The following is a 13,537-nucleotide window of genomic DNA, read 5'->3' as shown; positions in this document are numbered from 1 at the left end:
TAGCCGAGGCTGGCTGTGAGCGCAAGGTGTTGGATAGCGATCACTGGATTGACAGACGTGCACCAGAGCATTCAAGCGGGGCAAGTTACAGCGTGCTGAACTGGTAGGCGTGACGAGGCAGGAGACGGCACAAGTGTGCGCTGCGCGCGCAGGGGGGGGCGGAAATCCAAGGTAGTGCGTGTGTTGGGGTGGGTACAAATCTGGATGCTGACACGCCCTGGCTGGCGCTGGTGCTGTGCTTCCTGCTGTTGCCTGTGCGTGCACTGCACTTGCTATGCGACGTCAGCTATGGTGGGGGCTGGGGGCGAGGTTCAGGCGCATTGCAGCAGCACGGTTGCGGCTTCATACGCCTCGGCGGCGGCGGCGGCGGCGGCGGCCCACGGGCAACATCGCCACGCGGGTACCACCAGGCGGCTGGATGGGGTCTAGGGGAGTCCCTTCTTCCGCGGGCCTTTTCACTGTGAGCAATAACTCGTACAAGGATGCTGACCCGACCTACCCCCCACAATTCGATAGCGCTCTATCCGCCTGGCTAGTTAGATTTCTTGTACGAGCTATTGCCCGTGGTGAAAACTGGGCTGCCGTCCGGGGGGTGCGTTTTCCCAGCCAAACCCGCACGTTGGACGTTGCCCCGGGGCAAATCCTACCGCACGGATTAGACACCGCCTTTCTGTAGGTACATAACCAACATCATCATCAGCCAGAAGTGGTCGGCAAAGGTCCAAATTATGCTTATCGGGGCTCAAGTCGCGAAATTGACCGAAGCCCATATCTCGCATATGCGCTGTTTGGGGCCTGAATCTATTGCCGTCGACATTAATTCTCGTATAGATGTAATCAAAATAGCTTCAGGCTAAGTTGGCGGGGTCCTGGCGAGCGCGACATACAGCATTTCGACTTGAGCTCTCGCTCAAAATTATGCCCGAGCACCATCCAGGGACCTTATTATGCGTAATGGGATGTCAATTCATGGTCGGGGCGACAGTCTGGGCATAGACCTTGCGATCCCGCCCTTGACCCCCGGAGTGGTACCCGCGTGGCTTTACTGGACCCGCATCTACTTAAACACAGCGCTCACTATACTTGCCCTTGAATAACCATTAGCGTACCTAGTGAGGAAGCGGTTCCAATTTGTTTCGCTTCCTTGCTCGCTGCGTAGTCGCCACAAACGGGCTTCGGGTCGAGGGGGCCCGAAATCCCGAACTCGCACAGACTTCTGCAGCGGAGTGAGGGCTTGCGTTTTCATAATGTTACGCTTTGCAATACATACATAGAAAGGCGCATTATTTGCACGACAAATTTCGCTGCACTCGAGTTTCAAGGTTATAACTCAAGTCAAAACTGGAATAACCGGGAGGGCCCCCCGCGGCGAGCTCGATGCGACCGCAATGGCTATTGCCCCTCCCCCTTCGGGGGAAGGGGCAAGCCAACCGGCTGACGTCTCGGAGCTCGCTGACAATAACCCCCACGCCACACACTGGTGGCCAGCAACGACCCGGACGCGGGAAGACGGCTCTACCACCGTGCACTACATCTCGGACCACAATCGGGGCCTCCTGAAAACACTAGGCCTCATCTGCCCCGCCCGGCTTGCGCTGTTCAAACTACGTGCAAGTGACACATGTGCACTCTGCGCCCAGCGCGCTGGATCCCCCCCCGAACGGGGCAACGCAGGCCACCTTGCCGGCCACTGTGCGCACCCCCAACTTGTTGGGGCCCGCATCGCCAAACACAATGCCGCCGTCCGTATGATCGCGGAATGCCTGCACCATGGCGCCAACGGTGGCGGGTACATGCTGATGGACGCAAGCAGTGCAGATGCACGCCCCGAATACTGTGCGGGCACCTGCCCCCCCAAATGGATGCTGCGCAACAATATCCCCGAGGCCGACCGAAAAAGGATGAGGCCTGACATCCTGTTCATCCCATCCCTACCACGCTCCAACGTGGGGGCTAGTGGGCCCCGCAGCCTTACAACCGCCGGCCGACGGCAACACAAAGTCTACCTGATAGAAGTTGGTTACACATCGGACCTCCACCACAGCGAAAAGTGTGACCGAAAATGCTTGAAAAAACGCAACACGCACAAGCGAACATGACGTTGTAGAGCCGAGGCCAGTGAGCTAGCACAAGCAAAAAGAAAAGCGTGAGCATGAGCAGCGACCGCAACTGCTACGTTACCTTTGACGAGATAACCGCGCGCCAAGCTGCGCCACTCCGGCGTCCTAATGCTTGTGAATCTCAGCTGGTGTATACGGCTGTCAGAGGCTGGGCTGGCGCAGACTGGCCGCAGACTACCAAGCGAAGGCTGCGATGCGTTGTGATAACGCGAACCCCAAGAGACCCACCTGGAACACAGCCAGGCATCCGCGGTGAGCCAGGAGTAGTACGTACATGCGAGGACAAGAGGAAAGAGAACAGCAGAAAGGAGGGTGCGGCATGGCGAGTGTCAAAACGTTGAGGCCGGCGCAGAAAATAAACCCGGGTGGCTGCTTAGCTGCGGCCGGGCTGACGTGAAGGCTGACTGGCTGCTGTATATGGTGAGCTGAGACTGGTATGAAAGGCTGGTGCCGGCCAGGCGAGTTGGGCATGAGGCGCTGCTGCATGGGGACATGACGCTCTGTAGGCCATGGGGTAAACTGACGGGTGCGGACCGTAGTACGGTTCCCCACACCCGTCCAGGAACCGGCCCACGCACGGTGCAGCGGGGCCGGCCGGGTGGAGGAACCGGGCTGGCAGCTGGGCTGGACGTCGTGACGTTGAGCTCGACAAGAATCTGGGCCCGGGGGGGGGGGCGGGGCGTGCTGGGGCGCTGCGGGCGTGCCGACGACGTCGGCGTGTCACAAAACCCCGAAGTCCACGTGAAAGCCAGAAGAGATAAACGCTGTCAAGAATAAAGCCAGCAACGTTCCATAAATAGTCTCAGTACAAACGAGATTCGTGCAGGGCATCGTGCCAACCGCGTGAATGGTGGCTGCACCCGCAAGCGGGAGGCTGACCAGAAACAAGCCCAGCACACTCGCCTAGCCGACGCCCTGCGGGATGCAGGCTGGGACGTAGTATATAAAAAGGAGCAGATTGTTACGCTGGGCCACGGCGGCACTGTGTCAAACACCTTGGAACCCCTCCTTCGGTCGCTGGGTGCCACCACCACATCAGCAAAATCCTGCTGCTCGCACATACACATGCACAGTGTCATCAGCCTGCGCACCACATCCCTTCTCTACTACCGCCTTGAGCGCGAAATGGGGATTGTGAACTCACGCCAAGTCGGCCCCACTGGCGGCGCCACGGCTGCTGGCCCCAGCCCTCGCGATCCAGGCTAACTTTCCACCTTTTGACACGGTGGGGTGAGCAAAACTCACTCCTCCTTAAGAAACGCGGCCTCCTTCGTGAACCGCGTACATATTATTATTATTATCACACATGCACACATACACGCACACATGCACGCACACATACGCGCACACATACGCACACACATACTGTAACGACGGGAAAAGGCCCTTCGAAGTTGTCAGGAACGGGAAGTACCCGCGTTACATTCTCCCCCCCTTGGATCACACGTCCTCGGGTGGATCTGCGAATGTGACTGCTCGCCAGAAACCTAATTTTGACACCACGGCCGGCATTACCCGTCACCGCGTCGAGAAGGCACCACGGTATGCAATCCCCTAGTGCCGGTTTTTTGAGCGAAGCCAAATTCCGACGTACTCAGGACTCGAAAGATCTCGGTCTGGAGTGTGCTGCTTCTCGGCTGGGTTAGTATGGGGGTGTAAGGGGCGTGATGGGGTGTGATGGGGCGTGTGGCCTCCCCTGGGTCAGATGAAGGCGAGCGTGTCCGGATAGGCAGCGTGCGCGGGCGGCCAAGCGTCCAACGCAGAAGGGAACGCAAGCGTATGTGTATGCAGGGCATGAATTATCAGCGATGCCTGTGTCGAGCGAGCGCCATCGCCGTCGCTGATTTGGGGTTGAGCATCTGACCGGAGCCTGACGTCCATCGCTGCTGAGAGGGCGTAGCGTGGCCGACCCTGTGGCCGGTGAGTTCGGTACTGGTGTTGCTCGTCAGCGTAATGTTGGGCGCAGTGCGCCTGGGGACGTGTGCGGAGGATTGCCGGACCTCCGAGCGCGGATGGAGCGCCGGCGCTTGTGTCCGATGGGTCGGAGGATGAAAATGGACAATGCCGCGCGCGCCTGTCTTAGCGCCCTGACGATGTGCCCGCCTGCGCCGTGTTCGCAGTCGGAGATGCCAGGCGACGGGGATGTCGTCTCCGCTAATCAGGCGAGGAAGAAGAAGAAGAAGAAGCGGCGGTGTGGAGCTGCGCAGCGCAAGCGACGGATGAAGGAGCCGCGCAGCGGAGTTGCGCCCGGACATGCCACTGAGACAGGCGTGGCCCTGCCCAAGGGGCCTGCTCTAGAATGTGAGGCAGCAGCCGGGGCGGTAATTGTGTCGGGTGCAGTCCATCGTAATGTGTCTATCGCGGAAGCCGAGCATCGCCGCCCTCGCTCGCAATGTTCAGGTGCGCGTCGGCCATCGGCGGGTGCGGCCAAGGCGGCGGCAGGAGGTGATTGTTGTGCGACGGGACGAGGTCCGGAGCGCGACGGCGCGCTGCACCCCGCCCAGGCGTTACGCGCTGGGCACAATAAGTTCGCCCACCCGCGGGGCCACGGGTTTGGGCCCATCTGGCTGCACAGCTACGTGGCCGGTGTGGCGGCCATGTATGCCATTCGTGACGCGTGGCGGATGGAGTTCGAGGTGCAGCCGAAGGAGGAGGGGGGCGGCGGCGAGCCTGCTGTGTTCTGTCGCCCAGCGGAACGGTTCGTGCTCAAGTGCAGCGTGTGCAGGGCAACCGCGGTGCTGCAGGCGTCTGGCGGCCGCTGGCAACTTACGCATCAGGAGCATGCAGCGGGTAGCCGCCACATGTGCAGCAGGACTGGCAAGGCACATGCGCCCGGGCTGATGAGCCGGTGGGTGGAATGGCACGGAGCGTGCAAAAGGCGGGGGCGGCTGGGGATGGGGTGTGTGGACGGATGTGGGGGAGGCGGGGGGTGGGCACCGCATAGTGGATGCTTCTCGTGTTCTTTGGATGAGGATGCAAAGTGCGTGTCTGCGAGCGCAGGAGGAAGCTGCGCAACATGGAGACGCGGCGGATGGCCCAGGCGGACAAGGCGCTCCTGCAGGGCCAGTGGAGGGAGGGGTGAGGCTTGGTGCAGTTTGAGTGCGGCGATGGTGGTGTGCGCGAGGTTTGGGGTCGACCTGGGCGAGAGGTTCAGTGTGGGGTGGAGCACCGTGATGCAGGGAGTTTTGGGGTTCATGTGACAGGTGTTGGGCGCGGGCGTCCCGGGCCGTGCATCTCCCCCAATCACAGCGCTTATCCGGCACGGTGCGGTCCTTGAGGCCACAGTCTCGCACGGGACTGATCCTCGGTGTGGCTGTAGTGTGCGGGTGGGATGCGTGGTGCGTGGACTGCGCCGCAGCCATACTCCACCCTCTCACGCTGTGTGTGTGTGTGTGTGTGTGTGTGTGTGTGTGTGTGTGTGTGTGTGTGTGTGTGTGTGTGTGTGTGTGTGTGTGTGTGTGTGTGTGTGTGTGTGTGTGTGTGTGTGTGTGTGTGTGTGTGTGTGTGTTTTGCCAATGCGCTCCACGCCGCGCAGGTCCGTGCCGCTCCAGCCGGAATTGGTCGCGTCGGGCGTCGAAGTGGACAGCTCAGGGAGCACCACCGCCGTGCTGTACAGCGCGGAGCCGAACTCCGCGTCGCCGCTGCACGCGGAGGTTCGCGCGCACGGGGCGCGTTGCGAGCTGCAGCGTCTGCATGTGGGGCGTGTCGACCCCAAGATGAAGGTGTTCACCATGCCGCTGAGAGTGGCCGAGAGGATGCGCCGGAACCACGTCCCGTACTACAACGGCACGAGCCTCCCCGCGGCCCCCGCCGAGCGCAAGGCCGCTGGCGCCGCGGCCATCGCTGCCGCGGAGGCGGCTGGCGCCTATCCGAGGAGGAAGCGCGGCTGGGCACAGGTGAGCACATGCGTCGTGGCGTAGCAGGGGATTTAGGGGGGGGCTAGGAGTCTGGTCTGTTCACCGCAGGCGGGCAGGTTCCTTCAGCCCCGGCACGCGTGGTCCCCCGCCTGGACAGGCGGACACCGCCGCGCGTGGGCGCCGGCAGAAGCGGCGCCTGGCGCGTATGCGCGGCAAGGGGAGCGAGCCGTCGCTGCCGCCGCCCGTGAAGCGCGTCCCCGTGCGGAACCAGCCTGCCGAGGCCCGCAAGGCGAGGCAGCGTGCCTACCGCAACCAGTACTGCAAGCAGCGGCGCATCCTCCTGCAGGGCAAGGGGCCCTCATGGGTTGCGGCGCGGTGGGCCGCGTATCTGGGCGGGCTGGCGCCCCAGATGTACGACTGCACCGGCCACAGCGCCGTTGTGCTCGGGTACCGCCCAGAGGAGGTCGCAGCCGTGGAGGACGCCAAGTTTGAGTCTGACTGCGCCAGGCTTGCGGCAGCGTGTGGCGCAGCGGCAGCGCCCGCCCGCCCCCGAGTCAGTTGCAAGTGGGCGAGCAGCAGCAGCAGCGGCGGCGGCGAGAGCAGTAGCGGTGACAGCAGTGGCGGCGACAGCAGCAGCAACAGCAGCAGCAGCAGCAGCAGCAGCAGCAGTAGCGGCAGCGTGGGCAGCGGCAGCGCCAGGGGCATCCGCGGCCGCCGTGTCGGAGCCCGCGGCAGCGCCTCTGGTGCCGGCCGTGACAGTGCCAGGTGCAGGGGCGCGGACGGGGCGGGCGCATGCGGCGGCAGGGGGCCACGGCGGGGCAGTCGGGCTGGCAGTCGGGGCGGCAGCGCCCATCCTGCCCCTGGCACCCCCAGCAGCGGCGCGAGGCAACGCGTGCGCATGTCCGTGCTGGCGGCGGTCGGGCAGGCGAGGCACCCGGCTGTGGTCGCTGCGGCAATTCGCGACGGCATGACCGCGCTCTTCCAGCAGGGCTGCTGGGCGAAGTGCCCTGCGCACTTTGACGGGCAGTTCTACATGGCCGGTCGGACGTCGCCGGACTGCGTGAAGGACGCCGCCATCGGGTGAGGCGGGTGGCGAGGCGGGTAGGGCGCGGGCGTGTGGGGTGTTCCGTGTGGGCGGGCGGCGATGCGGTTGGGCGCGTGCGGGCGGCGAGGCGGCTGGGCGCGGGCTGCCCGTGCTGAGGGGTTTGAGCATGTGCGGGATCCGCTTTGTGTGGTGTCGCAGGTACGCGGACCAGCGCAAGTACGAGGCCGCTGCGGCGACCGAGGACGCAGCGACGGAGCCGGAGAGGCTCATCGAGACCATGTGCCGCACTGTGTGGGGGGCGGCCGTGGAGGTGTTCCCGTTCCTGGAAGAGTGCAGGTGCGCGGGGCCCCCGGGCAGCCCAAGCAAGGGCGCTTGGCCCAGGCACGTGTGAAGGGAGCGCGCGGAGGGGTGGCCGGTGGCTGAGCGCTGGTTTGCCTGCCACATGGCCTGTGCAGGGACGTGTTCCTGTCCCCGGTGGGCAAGGGCGTGTGCTACGACGGCACCATGACGATGCAAGTCAGCGTCACACGGAACTGCGGCGTCGGGCTGCACGCGGACAAGGAAGACGGTGAGTGGGGACGACGGCGCCCATGTCGGCCGCCGCCCATGGTCCCCAAGCAGGGGAGGGGGCCTCTCTGTGCTCCCTAGGGAGGCGGTCTGGAGGCGTCGAGCGTGTCTTGCCGAGGGCGGCCTGATGCCGTGTTGGTGCCCGCAGGTCCCTTCAGCATCATGGTGTGGTGCAACCAGGGGCCGGGGCGGCTGAACGGTGGCGCGTTCTGCATGCCTGGCGTTGGCCTGAAGGTGGGCGCGTGGCGGCATGGCGGCGTGTTCCCGGCGCAGGACATGGATCACGCATGGCTGAGTAGGGGCCCCCGCTGTCAATCCGGCCCTCCGGCCCTGCGTCACGTGTCCTCGGGTGCCGCCGCGCAGGTCATCCCCACCGGCCTCACCATCGCTGTGCTGGCTGCCGGGACGGTTATCCACGGCACCCTTCCCGTGGTTGCAGTGCCCGGCGGCGCGGATGCAGGGGCGGCTCAGGCGCCTGCAGCGTGTGCGTCGCTTTCGCCGCAGCAGTTCCAGGCGCCCGGGCCTGCGCGTTTTGGCTTCTCGCACTTCATGCGGCCGCGCTACCTTCAGTCCGTTGCCAGCATGGCCGCCGGGGCTGGGAGCTTGTACGGGCTCTGGGCGCTGCAGCGCGACCGCACCAAGCAGATCCTGCAGGTGGCGATGGAGCGCCAGCGGCTCACCGCCGCCCGGCGCCGCCGGGATTTGTCGCTGGCCGAGGAGGCCAGGCTTGAGGATGCAGCAGCTGCGGTGCCCCGCATGCGCGACGCGCTCCAGGTGCAGTTTGGCGAGTTGCGGCAGCGCGGGGAGGGCGCCAGCGCTTTCAACACGCCGCTGTTCGCCAAGTGGCCGCCGCGCTGGCTGGCGCAGTCGCTGCTGTGGAAGGCGACGACGCTGCCCGCGCCGGCGGAGGCGGCGGGGCGGCCGAACACGGGGAAGCAGAACACGGGGAAGCGCGGTCGTGATCGCGGAGCGGCAGCTGCAACCACAGCCGCACCCGCGCTTGAGATTTAGAGGCCTGCGGAAGGCACGGGCGGCTCTGCCCGAGGCACGCACGGCTCTGCCCGAGGCCCGAGGCACGCACGGCTCTGCCCGAGGCACGCACGGCTCTGCCCGAGGCACGCACGGGCGGCTCTGCCCGAGGCGCCGCCGCGCCGGACGGTGGCGTGCGGACGGTGCCGCTGTGTGCTGAGGGCCGTTGGCCGCGTGCTGTATGCGGCCAGCGCAGGAGGCCGAGGGTGGCGCGTGTGCGTGGCCGCGCATTCCGAAGGTGGGTGCATGCGAGGAGAACCGTACACACCGGCCGCGTCAGCGGCAGGCGCAGTCGCCCATCATCCCAGCTGTGTGTGCGTTATGCGAGCGCGCGTCCGTTTGGCTGTGGTTCGGGCGGAAGTCTGGTGGCAGGAGTCGCTTGATGAGCGGGGGATGCTGATTCACTCTGAGTTCGTTGCTGTTACACAGGTGTCGCCAAGCGGAGGGCGTGTGCGCACAAGGTGTCCCAACGTTATGGCATCGAGTGCACAGGTGTGGGCATGGCGCGTCTGAGATCACCGGCAACCGGAGGCAACGCAGCATGGTAAGTCACGCGGACAATCACTTCAAAGACAAAGTCTGGCACACACCCGGGCTCGCTCGAGTCAGGCGATTCTCCAAGCAGTAACAACTCTGATCGCATACATAAATAATCAGGAACAGCCGGCAGCCGACCGATCCCGCCTAACCGCCGCCTTGCTTCTTATTCTTTGAGGCCATCATAGCATAGTATGCCCTGCAGCCTACGGGCGCGCCCGGCAGCTTGTTGTACCCGCCAGGCCCCCTCGCCCCCAGCTTCCGCATGTATAGCCCTTCGAGCCCGTCGGCCTGCTGCTGCGTGTCGGCGGTGGCCAGCACCTCCATCACGAAGCAATCCAGGAAGGGCTGGTGGGCTGCGGCGTCGGCGCGCATCCGTGCTGGCGGCGCCCGCCGGTGTTGTGCGAGCCTGGCTGCCAAGTTCCTGGTTTGGCCGACGTAGACGCGCTGGGCAGGCAGGCACCGCAGGGCGTAGATGAATCACCGGACCTTGGGGGCCTTTGCATTCGGCGTCTCAGCGGTGTCACCTGGCCGTCAGCCTGGCCGTCAGCATTGGGGCCCTCAGCATCCCTGTCCCCGCTGCCCGCTTCACCATCAAGGGCGTCAGCAGCTGCAGTGTTTGAAGCCCCTGCTGCTGCGCCGCCGCCTCCCAGCGCAAGCGCCCGGCCGTCAGCGGCAACTGCGGCGTCCAAAAACTGCCGCCCTTGCCTGGTTTCCAGCGTGCCCACCGTGAAGGACGCTGGCGCGTGTGACGCCCTCACAGGGATGAGCGGCGGGAGGGGAACAACAGCCGCAATGTGGCTGCGAATGCGCCCACGAGCGGCCGCAAGGTCGGCCGTCTCCTGCAGAGGCCCACGGTCTCGAGCAGCCCGCACGATCTCCTCGACGGTGTGCGGCGGCAGGAACGGCAGCTCTGATGCAGGCGTTTCGCGCTCCACGACCGACAGGTACGACGCATACAGGGGGTTGTTGTCGATGCTCCAGCTGAGCAGGTCCCCGAACTCCTGTGGCAGCATGGCCAGCCGCTCCTGCTGGCTCCCATGGCTTGTGACAAGCGCGGTCGCCAGCGCGTGGGGCCTACCAAACCTGGGGATATAGTGCCCGATAGTGGAAGAAGTGAAGCCCACGCCGACATCCACCAGGCTGAGCTGCATCTGGTAGAAGGGGTCCAGGTTGAGGACGGTGCCAATGTAGTTCCGCGTCAGGTGAGGGAGGTGGTGCAGGCGGGCGCTGGCCGTGACAGGCAGTGCGCTCTTGCCCGTCCCTGTGCACTGCTTGCACACCAGCCAGCGGTCGTCTTCCACCATCGTGCCGCCGCAGCCAGGCATCATGAAGGCGTACGGCGGCAGCTGGGCCCCTGGGCCAGGTGGGGTCGGCACGGCGCTGAACATGCTGCGGTCGATGGCGAAGGCTGAGAATCCGCAAAGCGCGCAGCTGAGCAGCCCGTCAAACCGCAGCAGGGTGGTCTTCCGCTTCCACTTTGCCAGCCACTCAGCAATAGAGTAGGTGTTGCGGCTGCCGCCTGTCCAGCTTAGCTGCCAAAGGCCCGCTGGGGAACGATCCTCTGGGGGGGAGCACTCCTCCTCGTGTTGCACAGGCTGTGCGCGCCGCCGCCGCCGGGCAGTGCCCCCAGCAGCAGCTTGCACTGCGGCACCATTCCGTTGGATCACATTGGGCAGCGCTTGCAAGCGGGCGCTCCGTCTGCGACGCGTGCCATCTGCAAAGCAGGGGAGCCCTGGTCAACCGGCGTCCGTAACAAGGTTCGCGCAGCTTGGTCACCGCCGTCATGGCTTCCCTTCGCACACGTCTGACATCACATCACTGCATCCACCCACCATTTTGTCCGTCCACCGCAATTTCGCCATCGGGTGCACCGTAAGCTCCAGTGTGATGCATCGCAGCACCAGCGGGCACCTCTGGGGGGTTGGTTTTTATTTGAACAGGTTAGTCAGGCAATGCCACGTTGCTGCTGGATTGTTGAAGTTGAACAGCAGGCCGCGGTGCACACGATGCACTTACCATGAACGTGTACAGGAGTGTCCACCCCAGCGTCATCATCTCCTGACGAAACCACGCCGTCAAAAGTGGCGTCAGTACTGGCGTCTGTGGTGGCACCTACAGAGGTGTGTACAGTGTGAGGCTTCAATGTGGCGACACTTGAGTCTCCTGGGAAGCTGAGGTGGGCATGCGTGCGACTCGCGCAATACGCAACCAAACGCACCAGATGACTCCGCATCGCTGACGTTGTAGGCGCCGTCCATAACGGCATCGGCATCCGCGTCCACCACTGTGGTCTCTGAATGCGCCTCGTCCCGGTGCCCTGGTTGTCCATAGTTGGAAGGCCCGGCTGTGGAAAGCCCAGCAGTGGAAGGCCCAGCACCGGCATTCCGCCCTGCATAGGCAAAATAACAATGGGACAGCGGTAACATCCTGATATGCAAATTGTGCACTCGTTCTGCCGTCGCAAAAGCTGGTTAATTCACCCATGCCTCACGACCCGATATTGACTTCGTTGTCGTTATCAGTCTGCGGCCCTGCGTGACAGCCCGGGTCCCGGAAAGATAGATAGCAAACTGCACAGTTGTGCCATGTTACGCACCTGCAACATCGCGGCCTGCACTGGATGGCCCTGGCAAGTCCTCGTGGCGGCCTGTACGCGGAGCAATGATGGTAAGTTAATGCTTCGGCAAACATGTGTGCATTCGCATCGTCTTGCTTTCGCATCGTCGCGCTATGACACACCTCGCTCTGCAACTGCTCTGAAGGCACTGCGTATACGCCCCCCGAAGAGCGCCTCAAACTCGTGCACACGCGCGGCCAGGTCTGCAGTTAGCAACATGGCTTCTCGTGAGTATGTGGGAGTAGTCTGGAAGCGCGCCATGCGAAGCCCCCGTGCCATGCTAACCGCACTTGCGCGTTTGCTGCAGCACTTTAGCACCAGATCCAGCTGCAGTTCGGTGGCGACGACCAGGGCTCCCTTGCCACGCACACCAGGCAACGGGAGAACTTGCAACTTTGCGCATTTAGCCCACTCGGTCTGCACTAGCTTTGCTTGCGTGGACGGCTTATAGTCGGTGTTCTTGTCTCCAAAAATGAGCGCAGCAATTGAAAGTGCTGAGGCAACTCCGCTCCAAGCAATGCTCCTAACGACTTCGACCTCAGCTTGTGCCTTCGCCATGGGTCAGCTTTGACCTCATCTACACTATTGACTGCTCATTGACACTACTTTTACGCATTTAGCGTGCCCGGTGAAGTTCGACGTTAGCCCTGTAGTGCTTGCATAGACGGTTGCCAATCCCAAATAATGACGGACACAGAGCGTTATGGCACGTAATAGCCCGATGAAGAAACATTGAACGAATATCAGAGCACGGCGTCTTCAGCGTTAGGAGTTTTCGGACCGGATGCAAAGTTTTTCGAAATTTTTGAATTGTTAAAGGCTAACAACACAAACCCACAAGTGCATTGCGTAGCAAAGTTGCGACATACACGGACGCTAAATCCAGAACCTCGAGGACACGCTCGCGTCCATATTTACTCGCAATGAGCACCGCCTGCTGATGATTTTCTTCACCCGCACTTACAAGGGGCACGCCATGGACCTGCGGAAAACTGTTCAAAACAGGCTTCGGTGTGCACAAGTTCTCGGCTCTTTCGCCGCACTATTGATGAAGTATGGCCAAACACTGAAGTCGCTGTCCTACAGGGTGCTCGCCAAACGGGCGCGATATTGGCGGTCTGTGTAACGGGGGCTTTCCATCTCACGAACTCGCGGGCGGCCAAACGCGGTATCCAGATAGTCGTGCAAATTGACCCAGGGTCGGTTTCAAAGGTCCATTTCGACCATATACCCTGGCAGCATAACCAGCGACCTCTGGCTGTCATACCATCGGAACGCTGGGTGGTCTCGATACCAATTGTAACGACGGGAAAAGGCCCTTCGAAGTTGTCAGGAACGGGAAGTACCCGCGTTACACATACGCACACACATACGCATTAAGCACACATACACACACACACACACACACACACACGCACATACGCATTAAGCACACTAAGCACACATGCACACACATACGCACATACGCACACGCACACACACACACACACACACACACACACACACACACACACACACACACACACACACACACACACACACACACACACACACACACACACACACACATACGCACATACGCACACACACACGTACATATGCACACACGCACGCACATACACAGTGCGTGGCACACACATACACAGGCACACGCACACACACTCAGACACACTCACACACACTCAGACACATGACACTTCGAAACTACTTCGAGCCCACTGCACCACATGTTACCGACCATAACTGCCACAACCACAGTCAC

At 62.8% G+C, this 13,537-nt stretch overlaps 3 protein-coding genes across 3 annotated transcripts; 2 read left to right on the top strand and 1 right to left on the bottom strand.

Annotated features, from left to right (window-relative positions):
• The first annotated feature begins 706 nt into the window (after window positions 1-706).
• Window positions 707-3,072, top strand: CHLRE_02g141486v5 (uncharacterized protein). The gene is made up of 2 exons (XM_043060091.1): window positions 707-1,610; window positions 2,045-3,072. Exons 1-2 carry the CDS (start codon window positions 1,389-1,391, stop codon window positions 2,054-2,056), a joined length of 234 nt encoding a protein of 77 aa, XP_042927860.1. The 5' UTR covers window positions 707-1,388; the 3' UTR covers window positions 2,057-3,072.
• An 838-nt stretch (window positions 3,073-3,910) lies between these two features.
• Window positions 3,911-9,146, top strand: CHLRE_02g141466v5 (uncharacterized protein). Its single transcript, XM_043060090.1, has 12 exons — window positions 3,911-4,040; window positions 4,241-4,421; window positions 4,521-4,968; window positions 5,121-5,198; window positions 5,656-6,016; window positions 6,135-6,742; window positions 6,854-7,057; window positions 7,221-7,358; window positions 7,478-7,590; window positions 7,738-7,823; window positions 7,953-8,856; window positions 9,048-9,146. The coding sequence occupies exons 2-11, from the start codon at window positions 4,247-4,249 to the stop codon at window positions 8,598-8,600; spliced, it is 2,859 nt and encodes a 952-aa protein (XP_042927859.1). The 5' UTR covers window positions 3,911-4,040; window positions 4,241-4,246; the 3' UTR covers window positions 8,601-8,856; window positions 9,048-9,146.
• Window positions 9,147-9,158: 12 nt separating this feature from the next.
• Window positions 9,159-12,240, bottom strand: CHLRE_02g141446v5 (uncharacterized protein). The gene is made up of 4 exons (XM_043060088.1): window positions 11,377-12,240; window positions 11,175-11,270; window positions 9,683-10,872; window positions 9,159-9,602 (listed from the first exon to the last, which is right to left on the bottom strand). The coding sequence occupies exons 1-4, from the start codon at window positions 11,582-11,584 to the stop codon at window positions 9,303-9,305; spliced, it is 1,794 nt and encodes a 597-aa protein (XP_042927858.1). The 5' UTR covers window positions 11,585-12,240; the 3' UTR covers window positions 9,159-9,302.
• Between the last annotated feature and the right edge of the window lie 1,297 nt (window positions 12,241-13,537).

This window comes from Chlamydomonas reinhardtii, chromosome 2, assembly GCF_000002595.2.
Source record: "Chlamydomonas reinhardtii strain CC-503 cw92 mt+ chromosome 2, whole genome shotgun sequence".
Taxonomy (NCBI): domain Eukaryota; kingdom Viridiplantae; phylum Chlorophyta; class Chlorophyceae; order Chlamydomonadales; family Chlamydomonadaceae; genus Chlamydomonas; species Chlamydomonas reinhardtii.
This window is presented reverse-complemented; position numbering and strand designations above follow the sequence as displayed.